The sequence below is a fragment of the Rhineura floridana genome, chromosome 13 (genome assembly GCF_030035675.1).
Source record: "Rhineura floridana isolate rRhiFlo1 chromosome 13, rRhiFlo1.hap2, whole genome shotgun sequence".
In the NCBI taxonomy this organism is placed as follows: domain Eukaryota; kingdom Metazoa; phylum Chordata; class Lepidosauria; order Squamata; family Rhineuridae; genus Rhineura; species Rhineura floridana.
Window position 1 is genome coordinate 12067113 of NC_084492.1, and position 22934 is coordinate 12090046.

Sequence of the window (22934 nt, forward strand, 5' to 3'; positions counted from 1 at the left end):
AAAAAAAAAGCAGGTCTGTGTGCTGCATAGAAATAGTATGACAATTCCAGAAAGCTGTGCCTCCACCCACCCACCCGTCCCCTTTTCAAAATGAGCAGTTACGGCAGCATGTGACTGCATGTTGGCCCACATATGACACCCCATTTTAGATCACTTGCCTTACACAAGTTTACAAAAAAAATCTGTGTAATTGTCAGCTCTCTATTGTTCTGTAATCTTTAGCTCTGTTTAGTCCATTTTAAATATATGTTTTTAAAAAGTTTCTTAGGAATGAAAACACACCGAAAAGTGATATATGTACAATTCTATCCTTTCAGGCACAGGCCTTAAATTGTCAGGAAGGCCTTGAAGCAGAAGATGAAATTCCCCACCTTTCTCCATAGTGAACAGTCTCTTTTGGCGTACTAGTGAGATCCGTTTTCATACAGTATTTCTTGGGTTATTAACCACATCTAAGATTAACACAGCATAGTTATTCATAACAATTCTCCTTGGTGAAACTGCACCTTACTTATTCCCCACCCCCAGTCCATTTCAACAGGTCTCATTTTTTTATCTACTCCTCCTGGTTTGAAGCAAAGGAACTGCTTCAATAGCATGGTTTAGTATCTTTAGATAAACTGAACTGTAGATATCTCCTTGACCATTTCTCAGTGTACGACTTGCCCCAAAGCAAATGCTGAGGCTCAAGCATTGAAGCAGTTAAAAAAAAAAAGTCAGAACAGGTACCATATGAAAGCCGAGCATACAGTTTAAGTTTCTGCTGCAAGGTGTTTGTTTCTCCTTTATATAAAGCTATATTGTTATGGTGGACACTCTCTTATATTCTTTCCATCTCCTCAGGTTCTGAAGATATCTCAAGGAGAAGGAACGCGGATGCGGAACAATCCTTGTTGGAGCTGGAGCCGGAAAAGCTTGCAGTTTGCTATACGCAAAGCTGCGCATCCGGTGCGGCGAAGATCTGATGGAAATAGTGGCTTAGTATGGTGCCAGGTTCCAGTGCTTCTTTTAAATTCTCGAACGTAATCGTAATTGGTACCTATTAGGAAAAACATGTTTAGTTTTAGTATTTCAACAGCATTTGGGAAAAGGTTTACCCAATATGATCAACGAAATTTCTAATGGCAACCTATTGTCAAAGTGGGTTTCCTCCACTATTAAAAATGCAAAAGCAACACCAAGTTCAACAACAAATGGATTTTACATTGTTGTGCATATAGAAAGGCTCTATTGCAAATATGCAGATGACTGTTATATTTATTTGCAACATTTGTATCCAATCCTTCCCCATCTGCTGTGCCTTTAAATGCATCAAGAAAAAAGTATTTGCTGGTTGTAAAATTATATTTATTTAAGGACACCTAACGTGACACTTCAGGGATGGATCATTAAGAACAGGCGCAAGCAACATATGATCTACTGAAATCAGAAGGACACCCACCTCATTAAAGTTTGTACCTGTTAAGATTTTAATGCGCTCTACGTTGGGCTGCCCTTGAAGATAATTTGGAAACTACAGCTAGTCCAGAATGCAGCGCCAGACTGTTGACGCGGACCAGAAGGTCCGCTCATATAACACCTGTTCTGGCTCATCTGCACTGGCTCCCTATTTGTTTCCGGGCTAGATTCAAAGTGCTGGTTTTGACCTATAAAGCCTTACACGGCATGGGACCGCAATACCTGGTGGAACGCCTCTCCCAATATGAACCTACCCGTACACTGCGCTCAAAATCTAAGGCCCTCCTCCGAGTGCCATCTCATCGAGAAGCTCGGAGGGTGGTGACTAGATCTAGGGCCTTTTCGGTGGTGGCCCCCGAATTGTGGAACAGTCTCCTCGATGAGGTGCGCCTGGCGCCGACGCTGCTATCCTTTCGGCGTCAGTTGAAAACTTTTTTATTCTCCCAGGCATTTTAAAGTGTATTTTAATCTGTTTTTAAAGTGTATTTTAACTGTACTTTTAGTGTTGTATTATGATGCTGTTTGCTTTTTGTTGTTATTTGTTTGTTTTTGGTTTTTGACTTTATTATATTTATTGTAGTTGTATATTGTGCTGTTTTTATCCCTTATGTACACCGCCCAGAGAGCCGTCAGGCTTAGGGCGGTATATAAATGAAATTAAATAAAATTAAATAAATAAACAAGTCTGAAAACATTTTATAGCAAAATGTTAAAAGTCTGAGATGTAATAAACGCAGTACTAATGGACTGCTTTAACGCTTGGATGATATTTGGGCTTGTCTTTTGGGAAGAAGCCAGAAAAGCGGTTAGCAGTGATACTGTGGAATGCTAAAAGATTTCCTTTTATGATGTAGTTTCTAATGCCTCTGCTTTTGAAGAAAACACTGCATAGATCAGCAAAGGCTGAACATGACCAACAGATGGTTTTTAGAGCCTGTGTTGATGTGCCCAGCTGATGAGTGAAGCTCAATCCTGACAAGACTGAGACGCTGTTGGTGGGTGCCTTCTCGACCCAGGTGGTGGATGTTCAACCTGTTCTGGATGGGGTTACACTCCCCCTGAAGGAACAGGTTCGTAGCTTGGGGGTCCTTTTCGATCCATTCCTGTCTCTTGAGGCTCAAGTGGCCTCGGTGGCACGTAATGCATTCTACCATCTTCGGTTGGTAGCCCAGCTACGCCCCTATCTGGATAATGTTGACCTTGCCTCAGTCGTCCATGCTCTGGTGACCATTCCTGTCTCTTGAGGCTCAAGTGGCCTCGGTGGCACGTAATGCATTCTACCATCTTCGGTTGGTAGCCCAGCTACGCCCCTATCTGGATAATGTTGACCTTGCCTCAGTCGTCCATGCTCTGGTGACCTCGAGATTGGACTACTGCAATGCACTCTACGTGGGGCTGCCTTTGAAGACAATTCGGAAACTACAGCTAGTGCAAAACGCAGCAGCCAGACTGCTGACGAGGACCAGACGGTCCTCACATATAACACCTGTTCTGGCGCGTTTGCACTGTCTACCTATTTGTTTCCGGGCTAGATTCAAAGTGCTAGTTTTGACTTATAAAGCCTTACATGGTGCGGGACCACAATACCTTGCGGAACGCCTCTCCCACTATGAACCTACCCGATCACTACGTTCAACATCTAAGGCCCTCCTCCGAGTCCCGTCCCATAGGGAAGCTCGGAGGGCTGTTACTAGATCTAGGGCCTTTTCAGTAGTGGCCCCCGAATTATGGAACAGTCTTGCCGATGAGGTGCGCCTGGCGCCTACTCTTCCATCTTTTCGGCGCCAGGTTAAAACCTTTTTATTCTCCCAGGCATTTTAATTGCTTCATGTTAAGTTAACTGTATATTACGTTGTTAAATGCTTAAGTTGTTTGTTTTAGGGATTTTATCTGTTTTTTACTGTATTGTATTTTATTCCTTGCTGTGAACCGCCCAGAGAGCCATTGGCTAAGGGTGGTATAGAAATGGAATGAAATAAATAAAAATAAAATAAATAAATAATCCATTGGCAAAATTAACTGCTCTGGGTACACAAAAAATGCCTTCACCAAAATGGATGAATGAACGAGGCAAATAAATGCGATTCAAGCAGTACATGGTGCTTTCAAATCAAGTACTAATAAATTATTGCGCAACAAGCTTTCATTGATCTGAGACACCTTCATCACATGAATCTTTTGTGAACTGCAGTTCAGAAAAGCTAATGCTTTAAAATACCACAGAACTGTCATTTTTGCTGAAGTGAACTAACATGGCTACTTTTCTGATATAGACTGGCGGTGGGGGTTGGTAGCCAACAGTGAATTGAACATTTCACATCTATCATTACAAAACAGATGAAAGGACAGAAAGAAAGCTAGGGTATAAATATTGTAAGTGGAAACATGGTAATTTGCTTCCCCAGTTACAGCTTTATATCAATAAAATCCATACAACTGAAACACTTAGCATAGTAATGAAATATTGCTCTCCAAAAGGGACTCAGATTGAAAGTTGATGAGTGAAGTCTGTCCTGTATGTTTTAGGTGTGGGCAGCAGTGCAGGTTCCCTTCATGATAGTCACAGCCACCCCCCTTTCCCTCCTTTTTTGCTGCTGGGTTGAGAATGAGATCCTTATTAATGCTTTCTCCCACAACAGACTACCTTAGGAACCAATAAGCATGAAAGGGGAGACTGTTGGCTACTGAAGAGAGTCTTCTCAGTGGTTGACTCATCTCCTTTCATGCTAATTGGCTCCAATCAGCAGGAAAGGACAAGGAAGCATGTTAGAAGACTCTTCTCAGTGGCTAACTCACTCCCCTTTCATACTGATTGGCTCGTAGGATCCTGGAGACACAGGGACCCTGCTCCCAGAAAAGTAAGGGGTGTAAGACCCACCCCCAAGACCCCAGACAACTACACCCCTGGGTATGGGTTTTAGTTTTAAGCAAGTGGAACAAAAGTTACAAAAGTACTAAAGAATTAAACGTGGAAATACTAAGAGTTTCCTACAATCCATACTCTAAAAATGTAAGCAGCAAGACCCCTGAGGAGCACATTTGCTGCCTCTGCTGCATAGAAAGTCCTCTGATAAACAAATAATTTTAAAGACATACAATGAAGGAAAAAACACCACAACAGATATCCATTGCTTAGCTTCTAACCTGTATCAAGGTCCCCAATCACATAAATGCTAGCCCCAATGGGCACAGCTCCATACACAAATGAAGAACTGGCTGGGATGCATAAATTCTGATCATTCAAGTAGATCCACCTGCAAGAAAAGGCAGTATTTAAAGTACAATTTGTAGAGTATACTCTGCAACCAAGAGAGATGCGAATGAAAAAAAGGTACACGCTTCACAAATATTCCCATGCAAGGCAAAAATATGAATGAAAGTGCATGCATATGAATGAAAGTGCATGCATATTTTAAGGATAGAATTTTAAAGTTCCCAGTGATGTCTGTCTACAACGCATACCAGAATCCTTTACTATGTGCAAAGGTTTCATAGTAAGACCAGGTGGATGCAGAGTCCATACCAGCTGCATTTTGTACAATTAATACCTGAAATACCACACCTCTTCTTGTGCCCTGCCCTTGCCAGTGCACCACTTTTTTAAGTGTGAAAATTAGCATTTTATCTAACATGGTCCAACCTTCACATGATGGAAGGATTCATTACTCAGTAATATAGTACATGCTTTGCTCACAAAAGGTCCTAGGTTCAGTCCCCTTCATCTTCAGATAAAAGAGATTTCAGGTGGCATGACACCTCCACCTGAGAACCAGAATAGGTAACCCTGGGCTAGACTGACCAGCAACAAAGGCATCTTAAAATATGAGGATTTCTGTATTTTTATTAACTTCTTGCAATGGCTCTAATCCTAGTTTTTGAGCCACTACTCCTTCTCTAGTATATTTACTCCAGCAGAGTTTGGTGTGCCTTTAAAGACACATAGCTGAACAGCTCATAATCTCAATACCAGCAAGCAAATAGGGACACAAAAGTGGTTGTCTGACACACAGTTATACATAGAGAGACACAGAGTTCTAAATAAAACATTCAAACCTTGTAAAATAGCACCTTCTTCTGGTTAACAGGAGGATACAAGTGGTACCATTTTACTATGGCACTACTGTTATGTACTTAGTCTTCTTTATCATTTCTTTTTTTTTTCAATTAATTTTTATTCCAATTTTCAAAACCAAAACAATACAAAAAGAAAACAACACAAATCAATAACTAGTACAATACAAAAAGAAATATATATATATATATATAAAAAAGAAAGAATATTGACTTCCGATTTGTCATAGTTCAGCTATAAATCTATAATATATAACAAACCTATCTCTTAATAGATTATAAAATCACCTTCCTCCAACGGTTATCTTAGTTTGGATTAATTGGCATGTTTATTTAGAAAAAAAATTGATTGACATATATCTCAAGGATTGGAAACTTCTCTTTGACTTTTTGTGGAAGATTAAAATGATAGGATGTTAATGAGATTTGAAACCAACTAAGTCTTGTTTATCATTTCAAGTATAACCCACAGTAGGAAGAACTGTGAAGAAGTTCTCATGTAAATTATGCATATACAGCTTGTAGGTCAAGTTAGATTTAGATAAAAAACCAAACCAAGCTTGCTGGCATATATTAATACTTTTTCATAAAAATAAACCTATTCCAATATCTGAAAAAAATGTCATGGGTCAGATTTACTAATACAGTAAGGCACAACTTTTTTTGACACAAGTCAGTGACAAAGTACATGCACTGCATCCAGAAGGATTCCTGGTTCAATCCCTGGGACTTCCCGCTGCAGGGTATCAAGTAACGGGTCAGAAAAAGATCTCTGCCTAGTAGCAGCTCTACAAAGTCTCAATGACAGCACACGGTACTGGGCTAGGGTGACAAACAGATGGCCTCTAGAGGGCAGCTCTTTCTGTTTAGTTGCATTAGGACCATTCAATTGAACTGCAAGGGACAAGGAGGTTGGCAGCCATTTTTGTGGTTACTAGATCATGCTGGTGAGCTATGTAACAGTTGTTACCTTTTAAATTCGTCATGATAGAATTCTGATTTACACGTCACCATCTCACTGGATTGATTGTCATCACGACTTCTCACTCCGCCAAAGACGTAGAGTTCTGAAGCAACTCCACAGGACACAGCCCCAAACCTGGGAGAAAAAAGAAATATAAGCATGGAAGATTGAGTGTCGAGGTTACCCCAGCATTCCCACTCCCTTGACATTAAGCAGAATTTGAGAAAGCTTGGAATTAGCATTACTGCGATTGCTCTACGTGGGGTTGCCTTTGAAGATGGTTCGGAAGCTGCAGCTTGTGCAAAATGCAGTGGCCAGATTGGTAACAGGAACCAGATGGTCATATCAAACCGATTCTGGCCCGCTTGCATTGGCTGCCTGTATGTTTCCGAGCTCAAATCAAGGTGCTGCTTTTAATCTATAAAGCCTTACATGGCTTGGGACCACAATACCTGATGGAATGCCTCTCCTGACACAAACTCACCCGTACACTATGCTCAACATCCAAGGCCCTCCTCCGGGTGCCTACTCCGAGGGAAGCTGGGAGTCTGGCAACAAGGGAGAGGGCCTTCTCAGTGGTGGCGCCCAAATTATGGAACAATGTTCTTGACGAGGTGAGCCAGGTCAAGACTTTCCTCTTCTCCCAGGCATTTTAGCATGTGTTTTTAAATTTTTTTAAATTGTGATTTTAAATTGTTTTTTGTGTTTTAAAATTTATGTATTTGTTTTTAATGTTTTTAATTGCTGTAAACCACCCAGAGAGCTTCGGCTATGGGGCAGTATATAAATGTAATAAATAAATAAACAAACTCACTTGGCAAGTGAAAGGGTTTTTTTTAACAACCACCAAATGTAATGAGATATATGCTATACCAAAGAGAAAACTCCCTCTCCCTTAAAATAAAGCTAAAGTTAAGGAAAATAATACATGACATGAAGGCATCAAAACCAAACAAGATGGTGCAATCTCAATGTAACATACATGTAAAAGCCATATCAAACACGAGCTACCTGTAGCTTTCACCAATGCTTGTCTCCATTATTTTACTTAAAAGTTGATTGTTTAGAAAGCTTTGTTATAATGACACATCACTGTAGTTCTCAGCCATTTCAGCTGTCTTACCATCCCCATCTTTCAATTGTCTGTATATCTTATATCCCATAAAACCTACCATAATCCCCCAAGACCTAGCAGGTTCCTCCCTTTTTCCTTCATAATATGATCCGTGATATTACCGACAGTCACTTAAAACACTAGGGGACTTATTTACCAGAATACAATTTAGGGATTCAAGAACAGGAAAGGGAGAACAACCCACTGCACAAACTACATACAACAAAAGGCCGCAGACAAAACCTATAACCAGTCAAATTATTCCAGAAAAGCTTCTCACAAATTAGGAGCAGTTTTATTAAAACACACATGAGCCACCCAATTCCAGCCACAAAAGAGAAAGCCAACTCCCACCCTGTCTCACATACAATGAGGGTCCAGCATTTGCTACTTACAGCTGATTCAACATCTAGGATCAGTTGTGGGCATCTGGCAAATTCTTCCTGTCACTCCAGAGGCTCTCACCTAGTTACAACTTCTGTGTCACTCCCCAGGGGGAGTAGAAATGCAACAAGTAGCTCCACCCCAGTGCCCATGGGACAATCTGTAGCAACTGACCCTTTGCACATATGTGTGAAGGTTCCATCAGTACAAATGGTTCAGTTGTTTGTGCAGACAGAAGGGATGAGGCTATGCAGCACATCTCTGCTCCCATGCAGAGTAACACAGGAGATGTAACAAGCAAAATTTCTGTGAGGAGAGTACATTGCTCAACTGTAGATGCATGTAAATGTTTCCTTTCCTCCCCACCTCCACCCCATAACTACCTATTAATATCAACAGTTGGCTGAATATGTTTTGAATTGCAAGCTTAAACACTCTGAAGTTTTCTTAATGAGTAAAAAATTGTGGACAGTTATGTAGAGCAGGTAAAGAGGAGCCTTTGGCACGAGAGTAGTGTCCCAGGCAGTGATCCTTGCTGCAAGAAACAAGGGTGATTTTGTGATGTTCCTATATTAATGTATATATGGTAAGTGTTGTTGTTTTAGAAGATACATGGTAAGTGGAGTGAAAGAGGAGGGGGAGTGAATGGGCAGTAGAATGCGAGATGATTGGCTGAGTGTTTAAAAATGGCTGAACGTATAAAAGGAAGGGTGAGAGTGGAATCGGGGGGGAGAAGAGAACTGAGTGGGTTGCTTGGTGGGGTTTAGAGAGTTGTTTGCCAGGAGGGAGGTGGAGTTCGGATTAGTATTGAGTAAAACCATATGCTTATGTGCCTTAAGAAGAAATCTTGTTAATCTTGTTAGCTTTGTTATCTGTAATAAATACTTAATTTGGTTTACCAAAGGCCTGATCCTTGGCTGGGGTTTCACAGACCAGAAGGGAGGGTAAGGTAATGACCAAGGCTGAAGGGGAACTGTAACAAATGGTGGCAGCGGTGAAGAGCAAACAATACCAGTATTCAGAGTCTCTGGGAATACTAGTATCGGCACGTTACTGGTGGTTGCCTAGCAGGGGGATCTGTTGAGATCTGTGCTAGAGCGGATAGGTAAACCATAAGAGAGTGCAGTCCGGACTGGTGGAGTCCCTGGTGGTGCCTAGAGATAGGCAGTAACCACGAGCTGGTAGGAACCTGACAGGGAGAGCCAGGGAAGGACGTATCACATGTGGTGGCAGTAGCGGTGGGATACGAACAACAGAGAATCCAGATACGAACCAAAGAGAGTCCCAAAGACACATGGTGACAAAGGAGACTACGTCACAGGTGTTGGCTGTAGCAGTGAGATACGAATACTAGACAATCCCTAATAGTTGTGTGGCAAACAGAAATAACAAAACAAGATTACTTGTGAGAGTGACTGGCAAAGAGTGTGTGGCAAAGAGTGAGTGAACTCAAACACCATGGCTGAATACATAAAAATGAAAAGAGAGGAGCTGGTGGAGAAGTGCATAACATTCAATTTACCTCACGAGGGTAAAGGGGTAGATGAATTGAGGGTAGCACTTATAGGATTTGCTACTGTCCAGCAAAAACAACCTGTCAGAGAAGAGACCCCAGAAGGATATTTAAGCAATCCCGCTTATATAGAGTACTTGAGAGAGAAGTTAAGATGGGAGGCTGAGGAAAAAGACAAGCAGAGGGAGTTGGAAGCTGAGAGATTGAGGATGGAGGCTGATGAGAAAGAAAAGCAGCGGGTCTTTGAGGCTGAGGAAAAAGATAAACAGCGAGAGTTGGAAACTGAGAGTGGATGCGGAATTACAGGCAGAAAAGTTAAAATTTGAAAGAGAGAAGTTTCATTCTGATGAAACAAGAAAGGACAGAGATGGAGCAAAAATAAAAATTACTCCAAAGGACTTTGCTGTCTATGAGCCTGGTCAAGATCCTCAAATTTACCTCAGCACTTTTGAAAAAGCAGCTCAGTTGTGGGGGCTACCTGAAGGTAAATACATGCAGTGTTTATCAAACCTGATTAAAGGGGAATTGGCTGAGGTATACCAATATTTCCCCTCGGACAGGCCCGTCACCTATGCTGAATCCAAAGAAGCAGTGTTTAAAAGATTCAGACTGGGGCCTGATTATTTTAGAAAGCTTTTCAGAAACTGCCAGATACAGACAGGGAGGTCTTTTGTGGAACTGGGAGCAAAATTGATGGATATATTTGGAAAGTGGATGAGTAGTGCCAAAGCTCAGTCTGTGGAGGAGGTGAAAAACCTCATGATATTGGATCAATTATACCATCAGTTACCACCAGAAATAAGGCTCCTGGTCAAAGACCGTTCCCCTACATCGGTGCAGGAGGCCGCAGAGATGGCGGATCACTTCGCCTCCAACAGAACTGGCTGGGTGGGGAAAACATCAAGAGAGTTTAAACCCAGACCATATAATGCTGGCAGAAGGGATGTGGTACCACAGCGAGTGAGTCCTCCAGTAAAATCTGAAGGGCACAGGACACCCCAGAGTGGATCTGTGTACCCTAAAAGTGAGGAGAAATTATGCTACAAATGTGGTAGACCTGGGCACCTACGTTTTCAATGTGAGGTTGCCAACCCCATTAGTAATCCTGCTCAGACAAGGGCAGTGAAAACAGAGCCCAAGGCTTTAGAAACAGCGAAAAAGGTTCAGTTCTGCCAGATAAACTGGACAGAAGTAACAGACCTTGATTCAAGTCTGAGAGAGGAAGTGAGTGTACAAGGGGCAAATTATTGGGCATTGCTTGATACTGGTGCCGCTTAGACATTACTGAGGCCAGATTTAATAAAATCTGAGGTAATATTACCTCAGGAAACTGTGACTATCCAAGGAGTGAGGGGTCAACCAGAAAGTTTGCCTGTGGCCCTGGTGGATATGACTTGGAGAGGCCGAGAGGGCCGATATAAAGTAGGTATTAATGCCCAGCAACAAGAACCAGTAATACTGGGAAGGGATGTAATGGGCGCCCAAGGAAAGATCTATGTAGTGACCAGACAGCAAATTGGCAGAGAAAAAGAAGCCATATTAAGGGGGGCTGAAACAAACAGGGTGGAATCTGTTAACCAGCCTCAGGTCACCATAGCAACCACTAGCAGGCCTGCTGAAGGAGACAAACTGTATCAAGTGGTCTCTGATAATGATGAGGCAGATCAATTCAGGGAAGAGCTGCATAAAGATATAAGTTTGAAGCAGATAAAGGAACAAGCTCTGACCCAACAGATTCCTTTCACTGACAAACTGAGGAATCAAGTTGTGTGTGAGAATGGGATTTTATATAGACTGTGGATGCCTGCTGAGAGAAAGGATGAATGTGAACCAGTGAAGCAATTAATAGTACCTAGCAAATACAGAACCAGATTGCTAGAGGTAGCCCACGATGTCCCATGTGCAGGACATCTGGGAATAAAAAAAACCAAGAGGAGATTGGCTGCACACTATTATTGGCCAAACATCTCCAAAGATGTAAAACAACATTGTCTATCTTGTGGAATATGCCAAAAGGTGGGAAAAAGTGGAGTAAAGACTAAGGCACCCTTAAAGCCCCTTCCTATAATTGGACAACCCTTTTATAGAGTGGGAATAGATTTGGTGGGCCCTTTTTCCAAACCCACAAGGCATGGCAAGAAATATCTAGTGGTGGTGGTGGATTTTGCCACCAGGTACCCAGACGCAGAAGCACTAAGATCCGTGGAAGCCCCTGTAGTGGCAGAGGCTTTATTAAAAATCTTTATGAGGCTGGGTTTCCCTCATGAAGTGCTGACGGATCAAGGCAGTGTATTCATGGGAGAAGTGATGCAATGTATGTGGAAATGTTGTGGTCTAAAACATCTAAAGACCACTACTTACCATCCCGCCACTAATGGGTTAACAGAGAGATTCAATGGCGTTTTGAAGGGCATGATCAGAAGCTATGTTCAAGATCACCCACAAGACTGGGATGAACGGTTGGGATGCTTCTTGTTTGCATACAGAGAAGTCCCTCAGGAGTCAACAGGCTTCTCACCCTTTGAACTCATGTTCACTAGAAAAGTGAGGGGACCTTTGGAACTATTAAAAAATTCATGGGAAGGAACCCTGGGAGAGTACAAAACATCTGTAGTAGATTTTGTATTGGAATTCCGCAATAAATTAACATCAATGATGGAGGTGGTGGAAAAGAATTTGAGTCAAGCACAGGAGAAGCAACGTTACTGGTATGACAGAACAGCCAGGGAACGTGTGTATGATGTGGGAGATATGGTTATGGCGTTCATACCCAGGAAACATGACAAATTACAGGCTAACTGGGAAGGACCATATACCATCAGAGAAAGGCTTGACACAGTGACATATGTAATTACCACAGACCAATTAAACAAAAGCAAAGTGGTTCATGTAAATATGTTGAAGCCTTACCATACCAGAGATGCACAGGTGTTGCAAGTTACCTTATTCCCTGAGGGAAGTGGGCCTGAACTTCCAGATTTGGTACAGGAAAGCAAAGACAAAGGAGGGGTAGATCAAGTGGAATGGTCAGAGGAGGTGAAGGAGGAAGTAAAAGAGGAGATTCTGAGAGTTTTGAAAACCTATAGGAATCTCTTTAGCAACAAACCTGGCCGAACCAGTATAGTTATACATTCCATTGATACTGGAGATCATGCCCCAATCAGATCTGTTCCGTACCGTGTGAATGGGAAAGTTTTGAATGAGATCAAAAAGGAGGTGGAAGATATGCTGGAATTAGGAGTGATCAGGGAATCCATCAGTCCCTGGGCCTCAAGTATTGTCCTGGTTCCGAAAAAAGATGGAACGACCAGGTTTTGCATTGATTATCGGCTAATCAATAAAATTACTGTCCCAGATGCGTATCCTATGCCTAGGGTAGACGCAATGTTAGAGTTATTGGGGGCAGCAACCATTATCTCTACACTAGATCTCTGTAAAGGATTTTGGCAAATGGAACAAGACGAGCAATCCAGAGCCAAAACTGCCTTCAGTACACCAGATGGGTTATATGAGTTTGTGACCTAACCCATGGGACTAAGGAACTCACCAAGTTCATTTCAGAGGCTAATCAATACTGTGTTGCGAGGCATGTCAGATTTTGCAGTGGCCTATATCAATGATGTGGCCATTTTTAGCAAGTCGGTGCCTGAGCATGTCCAACACCTGACAACAGTATTGGAGGCCTTAAGAAAAGCAGGCCTCACAATAAAAGCTAAGAAATGCCAGTTTGGACTAAAGGAAGTAATCTATTTAGGACATAAGGTGGGGAGTGGGAAAATCACCCCCTTATGGAGCAAGGTGGAGGCAATACAAGCGTGGCCGATCCCCTTAACCAAAAAACAAGTAAGGGCATTTCTGGGTGTGGCTGGATTTTATAGGAAGTTTGTGAGAAATTTTGGGGAAATAGCAACCCCCTTGCATGAATTAACAAAGAAGAAGTGTTCTGAGCGTGTGGTATGGACGGATGAATGTCAGAAGGCTTTTGATCTACTGAAGCAAGCCTTGTGCCAAGGACCCATATTAATAGCACCAGACTATGAGAAACCATTCATCGTGGCTACAGATGCGTCGGACCTGGTGCTGGGAGTCGTCTTGCTACAGGAGAGAGAAGGCACCAGACATCCAGTGGCGTACCTGAGTCGCAAGCTGACGCCGAGGGAGAAAAACTATTCGTCGGTCCAGAAGGAGTGCCTAGCGGTCGTGTGGGGACTGAACCAGTTGCGCCCATACGTGTGGGGATGAAGATTCACAGTGACTACGGATCATCGGGCCTTGTTATGGTTGCAGACTATGAAAAACCATAACACTATGCTGCAGAGGTGGTCTTTGGCCCTACAGGACTATCAAGTGGACTTCCAGTTCATAAAAGGCAAGGACAATGTACTGGCCGATGGACTTTCCAGGCAAATGGCTGGGACTGCAGTGACGTGACCAGACAGAGGAACAAAGAAAGACATTTTCCCCATAGAGACTTTTATTTGTTAACGCGACGTATAAATCCTGGAACAGGAATAATACTCTGCTGTTGTTTAAGGGGGGGGGAAATGTGATGTTCCTATATTAATGTATATATGGTAAGTGTTGTTGTTTTAGAAGATACATGGTAAGTGGAGTGAAAGAGGAGGGGGAGTGAATGGGCAGTGGAATGCGAGATGATTGGCTGAGTGTTTAAAAATGGCTGAACGTATAAAAGGAAGGGTGAGAGTGGAATCGGGGGGGAGAAGAGAACTGAGTGGGTTGCTTGGTGGGGTTTAGAGAGTTGTTTGCCAGGAGGGAGGTGGAGTTCGGATTAGTATTGAGTAAAACCATATGCTTATGTGCCTTAAGAAGAAATCTTGTTAATCTTGTTAGCTTTGTTATCTGTAATAAATACTTAATTTGGTTTACCAAAGGCCTGATCCTTGGCTGGGGTTTCACAGACCAGAAGGGAGGGTAAAGTAATGACCAAGGCTGAAGGTGAACTGTAACAAATGGTTGCAGCGGTGAAGAGCAAACAATACCAGTATTCAGAGTCTCTGGGAATACTAGTATTGGGACGTTACTGGTGGTTGCCTAGCAGGGGGATCTGTTGAGATCTGTGCTAGAGCGGATAGGTAAACCATAAGAGAGTGCGGTCCGGACTGGTGGAGTCCCTGGTGGTGCCTAGAGACAGGCAGTAACCACGAGCAGGTAGGAACCTGACAGGGAGAGCCAGGGAAGGACATATCACAGCTTTCCCCCCACTTTATTGATACATTTAAGAACAACTCAAATCATTCATTAACTGAGAGTGAAGGAAGTACATCATATATAAAATAGATTTTCCTGCACTTAAATACACAAATAAATAATCTGTTATTTGGTCACCTTTACAAAATCCATAGGTTTGTAAAAGCTTTGGGAACCTTGTTTTTATGCATTGGTGTATGTGATAAAGCTCCACCACTCCGCAACAAATGTATTTTTGCATTTTTGTCCTTTTGCAATCTTTAGCTTTATAAGAGTGGTTTATAAATACATAAACATGTCCTTATTTTCATGAGTGGAATGTTGGATTATTTGCAGGATTAAGACAATGTCATATATTACTATTACTTATAATTATAACTCTTTACTAACCTTCTCTCTTTTAGTGGACAGATAGCTGTCCACTGTTGGATCCGTGGGTCATAACATTCAACAGACTCAAAAAGCTTGCCATACGAGCCACCGCCCATTGCATAGATCTTCTTTTTCATAGCTGCATAGCATCCAATCTTAAAAACAAAAATTTCTGAAGTTGTCATGCACAGGTAAGATGAATTTGGTGACGTATGTAAATGTTACACAGTAACAATAAAAAGCACATAACCTGAAGCACAAGTTTTAAAATCAATATACTTCTATGGGGTGTGGAGGCAAGTTCTCTCACACATTAACCAGTAGATCATTACAGCATATCATCCCTAATACAATTTAAATAGAAAATACAACAGTCAGCGAGTTAAATGCTTTAAGAATAGATCGCTATCTGGAATGTGTTTAGTCATTTGCAACCAAGATAGCATTTCTGGAATTTAACCTTGCTCTGAATCAACTTGAGATTTATCCACCTCTCTGAACACAGGAACAGAGGGAAGGTAAGAAGCTGCCTTATATCAAAGCAGACCATTGGCCCATCTAAGTCAGTATTGTCTACTCTAATTGGAAGCAGTTCTCCAGGGTTTCAAACAGGAGTCTTTCCCAATCCTACCTGGAGATCCTGGGGATTGAACTTGGAATTTTCTGCAGAGGATAGTCCAATATGATATCCTTTAAACTATTTTGTATTTCTTCTTCTTAAGACCATGATAGCACATATTTTTTACTTTACAAGATGGAAGGGCACCATTTTTGTTCACATCCAGTACTACACCAGTTTTATATAAAATTTTTGCCTTTCAATACCATATCCAAATAATGAGAAGAAGCAGTGAATGGACAAGGGTATGCTTTGACTGATGTAAAAAACCACAAACATGTCAGAGGAGTCACAACTGACCAATATTCTCCACCATGTGTACATATAGAAACCTTCGACACTCTTGTTGATCACTGTAATGTGCAAACTGGCCCTCAACCTTTTGATCTATTGCAGGTGGCCTCAAGGGCTCCTTGGAGCCATGTTGGCAGGATAAAGAAACTGTCAAAACTTGCAAGAGAGGTTCAGGTAGGAGTTCTGCTTGAGACTCATGAAAGAAACAGAGATAGGAAATGTCAAGAAAAGTTATAAATAGTTAAAAAAAAATAACCAGTAGACAGGAGTTACCTTGTTAAGTATTAATCCCCAAAATGTGTTAATGATGGTAAATCCGGAGACTGTAAGGCAACTGAAATCTTTCCCCATATTTTCATTCTCTCTCACATGCTATTCTAGGGGAAGGGACTTAATAGCACAGCACATGCTTTGTTGAGGCTGTAGGGCCTTCTCCATCAGCTGAGAGACTAGGAGTCATTTGGCTCTTCTCCCTCAAGCTGCCATTTCAAGACCAACTATAACTTAAGAATTGGGGTCTACTTGTTTTTTTCTTTCCTCTCCATCCTTTTTTCCCTGTTATGTCACATCTATTGGACTGTGAAGTCTGTGGCCAGTAAGTGTTTTTAATCTGTGAACAGCACTTAATAAATTTGGCAATTCATAACAAACAACACAAGCTGGGAAGGAGTGTAGCTTAGGGGAAGAGCATCTGCTTTGCCTGCAGAAGGTCCCAGGTTCAATCCCCAACCTCTCCAGGTAGGGCTGGGGAACAGTCCCTGTCTGAAATTCTGGAGAGCTACTGCCGGTCAGTGAAGACAGTACTGAGCTAGATGGACCAATGGTCTGACTCAGGATAAGGCAGCTTCCCGTGTTGGAAGTGTGGAATGAGCAACTCAAATGTTCAAGCAGTGTTAAACAAAATGCGATTATTTAGAAATAGCTTTGAAAAACATTATCTTGTTTTTGCTTAGCTCCTTCCTACCTTCCTAATCATGGTCAGGTCTGGTTGCTTCTTCCAAGTCCTACTGTAAATGTCATAGGACTCCATAGAGATGAGCTCCCGTTCTCCATCCTCACCTCCCAGAATATATAACACTCCATCAATCTCTACCAAGCCAAAGTTGTGCCGTGCCTATTGGAAAGAAACAGAACATTTATTATGTTCACTTACAGATAAATAGAACAATTTAAAAGAAGTAGATATCCTAGTTTTTGTTAACACAGATACTTATAACTAACACAGAGTGCCACCCTGGGCTCCTTCTGGGAGGGTAGGCGGGATAGGCTATGGTCTGAAGGCACATGAGGCCAGCACCCTGCTGAAGCTAAGCAGGGTCAGGTCTGGTCAGTGCCTGCCTGCATGGGAACCATATGTAAGCTGCCTTGGGTTTCTATCATGAAAAGAAAGGTGGGGTATAAATGAAATAATAAATAAATAAATAGTTCAATAAATAATAGGATAGACACCCAAAGATCTGATCAAAACAAAATTCAACTGTAGAAATGGGGGGAGGGCTAATAAAAAGACAAACTTGCCTCGTTCATTGGTGGTAAAGAGCTCCACGAATTGGTATCTGGATCATATTTTTCTCCAGAGCCTAAAGTGGCTTTATCTTCATCTTGACCTCCAAGTACAAACAGGAACCCTTCTGAAAAACAGAAACCATATAAAGATTTCAACATGCAAGTAGTACTGGGGGCACCTCTAGCTGGTATAAGGATTTATAAGAACTAAGAGCCTAGCTGCATCAGGCCAGAGAACCATCTAGCCTGACATCCTCTCTCCCACAGCAGCCAACCAGATGCCCACAAGCAGGACATAAAGGGAACAGCCCTCTTCAATGGCTGCTTCCCATCAAGAATTTAGGGCAGTTACAGGTTCAAACCAGCCTTGACATTTCTTTTTCTTTTTTTGCAGCTTACTCTTTCAGTAACAACAATGAATATCTCTATTGTAACAGTTAAATATGGAATTTGTTTTATTTATACCAGAACAAGTTAATTTTGTCCTAATGAACATGTTAAAAAAACTTGGAATAGTTTTTTTCTTTGGAGAGTATGTGCAGTAAGATTTCAGTTGTTCTAAAGTAGAACAATCCTGCAAAAACATGTTTAGCAAGTTTCTACCAAATACCAAACAGCTTTTCTAAGAATACCTCAAATTCATGGGTTTTCTTTATGATTTAAACTGGAAACCCACCTATATTCCAATATTTAATACAACACAGAAAGTTTGAATGAATGTAGTTTTCCTATTGCCAAGTTTACCAAATTGTACATATATGAAGTTTATATTGTATGAGTAGGTTCCAAAGAAGCTGATGCATGTGGTGTTGTCGTTGCCAATTTTATCCTTTGATGGCAACCCCTTGGCTCTCATGACAAGCTGTACATGAAGCATATATCGCATGCATTCTATTGGTTGCATATAAAAATAGGTAGCACCACAAATACATCACCAAACTTTAATTCATTCCCTCCTTCCTTGTTTTTTCCCTCTAAAATACTCGAGAACCTTCTTAAGTATTTCACAAGTTAGTATTCTCCAAGGCTGTCATCCAAAGATGCAAAAAACAAACAAACAAACATGAAATTTTCCTACCTGCTGAAAGTACACCATGATTTATCCGGGGTGTACTTAAAGGAGCCAGTTCTATCCACAGCTGTCTGTTAGGATCATAAAGAGGGCACATACAGCGCATTACTGCTGATGGTTTCCGGGATCTGAACAGGAGAAAAGGCAGAAATTAACTCAATGCTGTAAGAACATGCCACTTGACTCCTGTCCATAAAACAAATCTTGATTAGAACCCAACAATGCAGACCTCATTGCACTTCATTGTAGAAGTATTGTTTTTGGGTGCTTTACACTGAGTTTTGTTTGAGACTTAATCCGGGGGGTGGGTGGGACCATAATAGGTCAGAGAAAAGGGTCAGTGGTAGAGCACATGGTTTGCATGTAGAACATCCCAGATTCAATCCCTGGCATCTCTAGGTAGGGCTGGGAATATCCTGTCTGAAACCCTGGAAAGCTGCTGTCAGACAACACTGAGATGGTTTGACCTGGTATTGCTATTCTGTCACCATATTTTTGTGGTACAGCTTGTGCATTTTGATCACCAAGCACATGTGGTTACACTTTGCTTGTATGTAACACACATGTCTAGTCACTTGTGGTGAGTTACAACTGCTTCTAAGCAACATGTCATGGAAACTGTGCATTCCCTTTCCCAGCTACATTTGAATACAGTGGGCAGGCAGGCAAGTAGATTGTGTAGATTTGGTTGCAAGGCTGGTTCAGAGTCAATACTCGAGCACTGTTTATCCTTTGACGCAGTATGCTGCTCTACAGAGTGAAGTCACATTTGACTGGTACTGTGAGCCATGGGCTACAGTTTTTCTATAGGAATAAAACATGATTTATTTCACCATAGTGATTTGAGGAGAAGGGTTTCAGTAGGGCTTAGAGCTTGGAAAAGTTACTTTTTTGAACTACAACTCCCATCAGCCCAATCCAGTGGCCATGGTGGCTGGGGCTGATGGGAATTGTAATTTAAAAAAGGAACTTTTCCAAGCTCTGCTTTATACACTAGTGACTTAGAGAATCATTTGTACACATAACTGAACTTGGAACATATTGGACACATTCAATTTATTTCAGATCACATATGATTATGCCTCAGGGACACAGCTCTGTCTTTCGCCAGCTTACAGGGCCTTCATGCTGAATGGTTGTTATAAACAGTTAAATGGACCTGTGTAGTATGCATGTCAAAGGCACATATATCTTTGCTTCTGAAGAAAAATGTGCTTCCTTGCACTGATAATGTTGCTAAGGGGCTGGACTCAAAGAACCGTGAGCAGGAGGAAAATAGCTGCTAGCACTGTTCCACAAACATTTGCACGTTAACTGGTATAAGCGCTCACACAGCAATGTAACAGGCAGGCTCTATAGCAGTTTTCATGCTTCCACTTGTGCAACAGAAAAAACATATTTGGATTTAGTTTAATTTTTCCTGTCCTGCATTATAGGGCAAGGTGTAAATGCCCTTTTGATGAGCAGAAGAAACCTTCCACACGTGGAAGGACATCTTTAGATCCAATCCATAGTCCTGCCAATCTCACCCTCCCCAACTGGTCTTTGACCCTCTCCCCCTGCCCATTATCGAGACCTGAATGCCACCTTTGAGCCACTTACACTCTTTCTTCACCTCCAACAGTCACAATGCACTCCGAATATCCTCTGGGTTTAAAAGAAGCTAGCATTGCCTCCCCCTGTTGTGGCGGAGTGAGTGGAATGTTGCTACACTCTTTGACAATCTCCCGTACCAATGGATCGTTCATCATTTGCTCACGCAAGTAGGTAGCATCTAGCCCAGAAACCCACACAGCTGACATTACATCCTTCATGTGAACCTAAGAGGCAGAAAGATATTTAAAAAAAAAAACAGATTACAAAATAGTCACAATAGCATGTGGCTTTATGGAAATCTTATTTCTCAGAATCCCTGCTTATACTACACTCGGGGGGAGGAGAAGAGCACTGACAAAAAAAACACTGCAAGATTTGTATTACTTTGATAATACTCAGGGTTATATACATGATGCAATTCTGCAGAAGCACAGAATATGGCACCAGATGCAAAATTCAACTTATTTGTAATCTCATTTTTCAAAGCATGTTTCCAGCCTTTATGTCTGAGAAAATAGGCTTTAAAGTGAGTGAAGAATGCCTCCTGACATCTCAGAAGGCAGAGAAGAAGCTGAATAAGATAACCAGCAGCTGGGGCTGAAGCGCTCAGCAGAGAAACTTGCTCCTCCCTATGACCACCAAAGCCAGAATTATGCAAGTTAGGAAAATGCAGAAAGAATTATGGAAACTGATAAATCTGCTCTTAATGTATACGTGCTGCAGCATATAGATTTTCTTGGTGCAGAATTTGGATAAGTCTGGGTGCAGAATTTTCTTTTATTTCACTGCAGAGTGCATACAGAGTGATGCTGGTAACACCAGCGGTCTAAAACAGGAAACAAAATCCTGTAACACATAGGAATTTGAGCACGATGAAGTGCTGGATTTTTTTCAGCAGCAATCTTACATAGCTTCAAATTCTGTACCTTTCTTAACTCAGAATCATGGGAGATCCATCTAATAACCGCTTCAAAAACATGTCTTTCGTTCCCAACGTTCAGCTTCTCCAAGGACAGCACTTCTTTTACTTTCTGAGGACTTAGTTCCAGGAACTCCTCTGTACTGCTTACATCCCGGAAGTGTGTTTCCAGATATTCCGAAGCAAGATAATGAACATGACGCAAACAATAGTGTAGTGCAAAGTCCCGAATTCCAATACAGTTCTCAGCAGCAATGCAACCCTCTAGGAACTCACAGCACAGAGTTTTCAGGTCGGTAAGCAGCAATAAATCAGCAGCCTGAACAACATCCTGGATGGTGTCTTCATTTAGCTTGATCTGTAAAATATTTATTTTGGAGAGTAGGCAGGGGGAGTTACAATCAGAGCAGTGGTGAAGTTTATCGAAAGTTCAGTTTCACATTTGAGAGTGTGGCACTAGGGTCCACTACTAAAGCTAACTGCTTGCCTCCTCCCTGGCTTGATGGAGTTTTGCCTCTAGTTTAGTGAGCAGGTAACAGCACAGCACTGGAGAGGGAAGCAGAAGTGTATACCTGGCTATGCCATAGTTATGCCCTTGGGCCTTCCTTCCCTTGTCCTCCCTCCCCCCTACTATCTATTTCACTTGTTGCACATGCAAATATAGATCACCTATGATCAGCAGTGCAGTGGAAAATTCAGAAGTGCAAGGTCCCTTCATAATAGTCACAGCCATATTCCCCACAGCCACACCCTTTCACAGCAAAGACCTCTTCTAAGATTATAGAATAATCTGGCCAGGCTTCAGTACTGCTTTCTGCTTCTCTATCACTGTCACCATTTGACTGTCCTTTCTCACTGTCAGAGATATTGCTCGAATTACTGAATTCAGCGTCTACATGTTTATTTACCTGCTGCTAGAATCAGTGGCTGACTCACCTCCTTTCACCGTGATTGGCTCCAATCAGCAAGAAAGGACAAGGAAGCAAGTTAGAAGACTCTAACACACTTTGGCTAACACACTTCCTTTTCATGCTGATTGGTTCATAGGACACTGGTGACATAGGAGCCCTTCTGGGATCTGGCTCCCCAAAAGGTAAGGGGTCTAAGATTCCCCCCCCCCCCAAGACCCTGGATGACTATACCCTTGCTTACGATATAATGTGACTTCTGGAGCCAGGGGTACATGACTTCAACCTGGTATTGGAATTTGCTGACACAAGATGTGGTGATAATCACTGGCTTAGATGGTGTAATGAAACCACTGGTTGGGAACTATTAGAAAATGTGTTATGGGTTTGAAGGAATTAATGGAATGCCTGGGAGTGTGAGTGATGTAAGACTGCCAGGTGGGAGGGTGTGTGTGAGTGAGAGTTCTAAGGACGGTTTGAATAAAAGACAGCTGGTGTTTGGCGGGATGAGGCTGCCCCTACAGAACCAGGTCCATAGCCTTGGGGTCATTCTTGATTCCAAGCTGTCCATGGAGGCTCAGATTTCGGCTGTGAGCCGGGCAGCTTGGTATCAGTTACACCTTATACGTAGGCTACAACCCTACCTCCCTGTTCAACAGCTCCCACTCGTAATACATGCCCTGGTCACCTCTCGATTGGACTACTGTAATGCGCTCTACGTGGGGTTACCCTTGAAAACGACCCGGAAATTGCAACTTATACAGAATGCAGCGGCGCGCTTACTTACCAACAGCCGCCGCCGTGATCACATTACGCCGGTGTTATTTGATCTGCACTGGCTGCCGGTTGTTTTCCGGGCCCGATTCAAGGTGTTGGTATTAGCCTTTAAAACCCTGTACGGTTTCGGCCCAGTTTACCTGAAAGAGCGCCTCCACC

The 22934-nt window shown here is 42.1% G+C and overlaps 1 protein-coding gene across 2 annotated transcripts in view; it reads right to left on the minus strand.

Moving 5' to 3' along the window:
• Nucleotides 1-389: 389 nt before the first annotated feature.
• GAN (gigaxonin) overlaps nucleotides 390-22934 on the minus strand; it is a 41834-nt gene continuing 19289 nt past the window's right edge. For both annotated transcript variants that reach the window (XM_061593862.1, XM_061593859.1), the window contains exons 3-11: nucleotides 21098-21448; nucleotides 20178-20395; nucleotides 18582-18703; nucleotides 17516-17628; nucleotides 16962-17111; nucleotides 15103-15239; nucleotides 6500-6628; nucleotides 4603-4712; nucleotides 390-1039 (exon numbers count right to left, since the gene is read on the minus strand). In XM_061593862.1, the coding sequence (XP_061449846.1) occupies nucleotides 858-1039; nucleotides 4603-4712; nucleotides 6500-6628; nucleotides 15103-15239; nucleotides 16962-17111; nucleotides 17516-17628; nucleotides 18582-18703; nucleotides 20178-20395; nucleotides 21098-21448 (1512 nt within the window). In that variant the 3' untranslated portion in view covers nucleotides 390-857. The remainder of the gene's footprint in view (nucleotides 1040-4602; nucleotides 4713-6499; nucleotides 6629-15102; nucleotides 15240-16961; nucleotides 17112-17515; nucleotides 17629-18581; nucleotides 18704-20177; nucleotides 20396-21097; nucleotides 21449-22934) is intronic.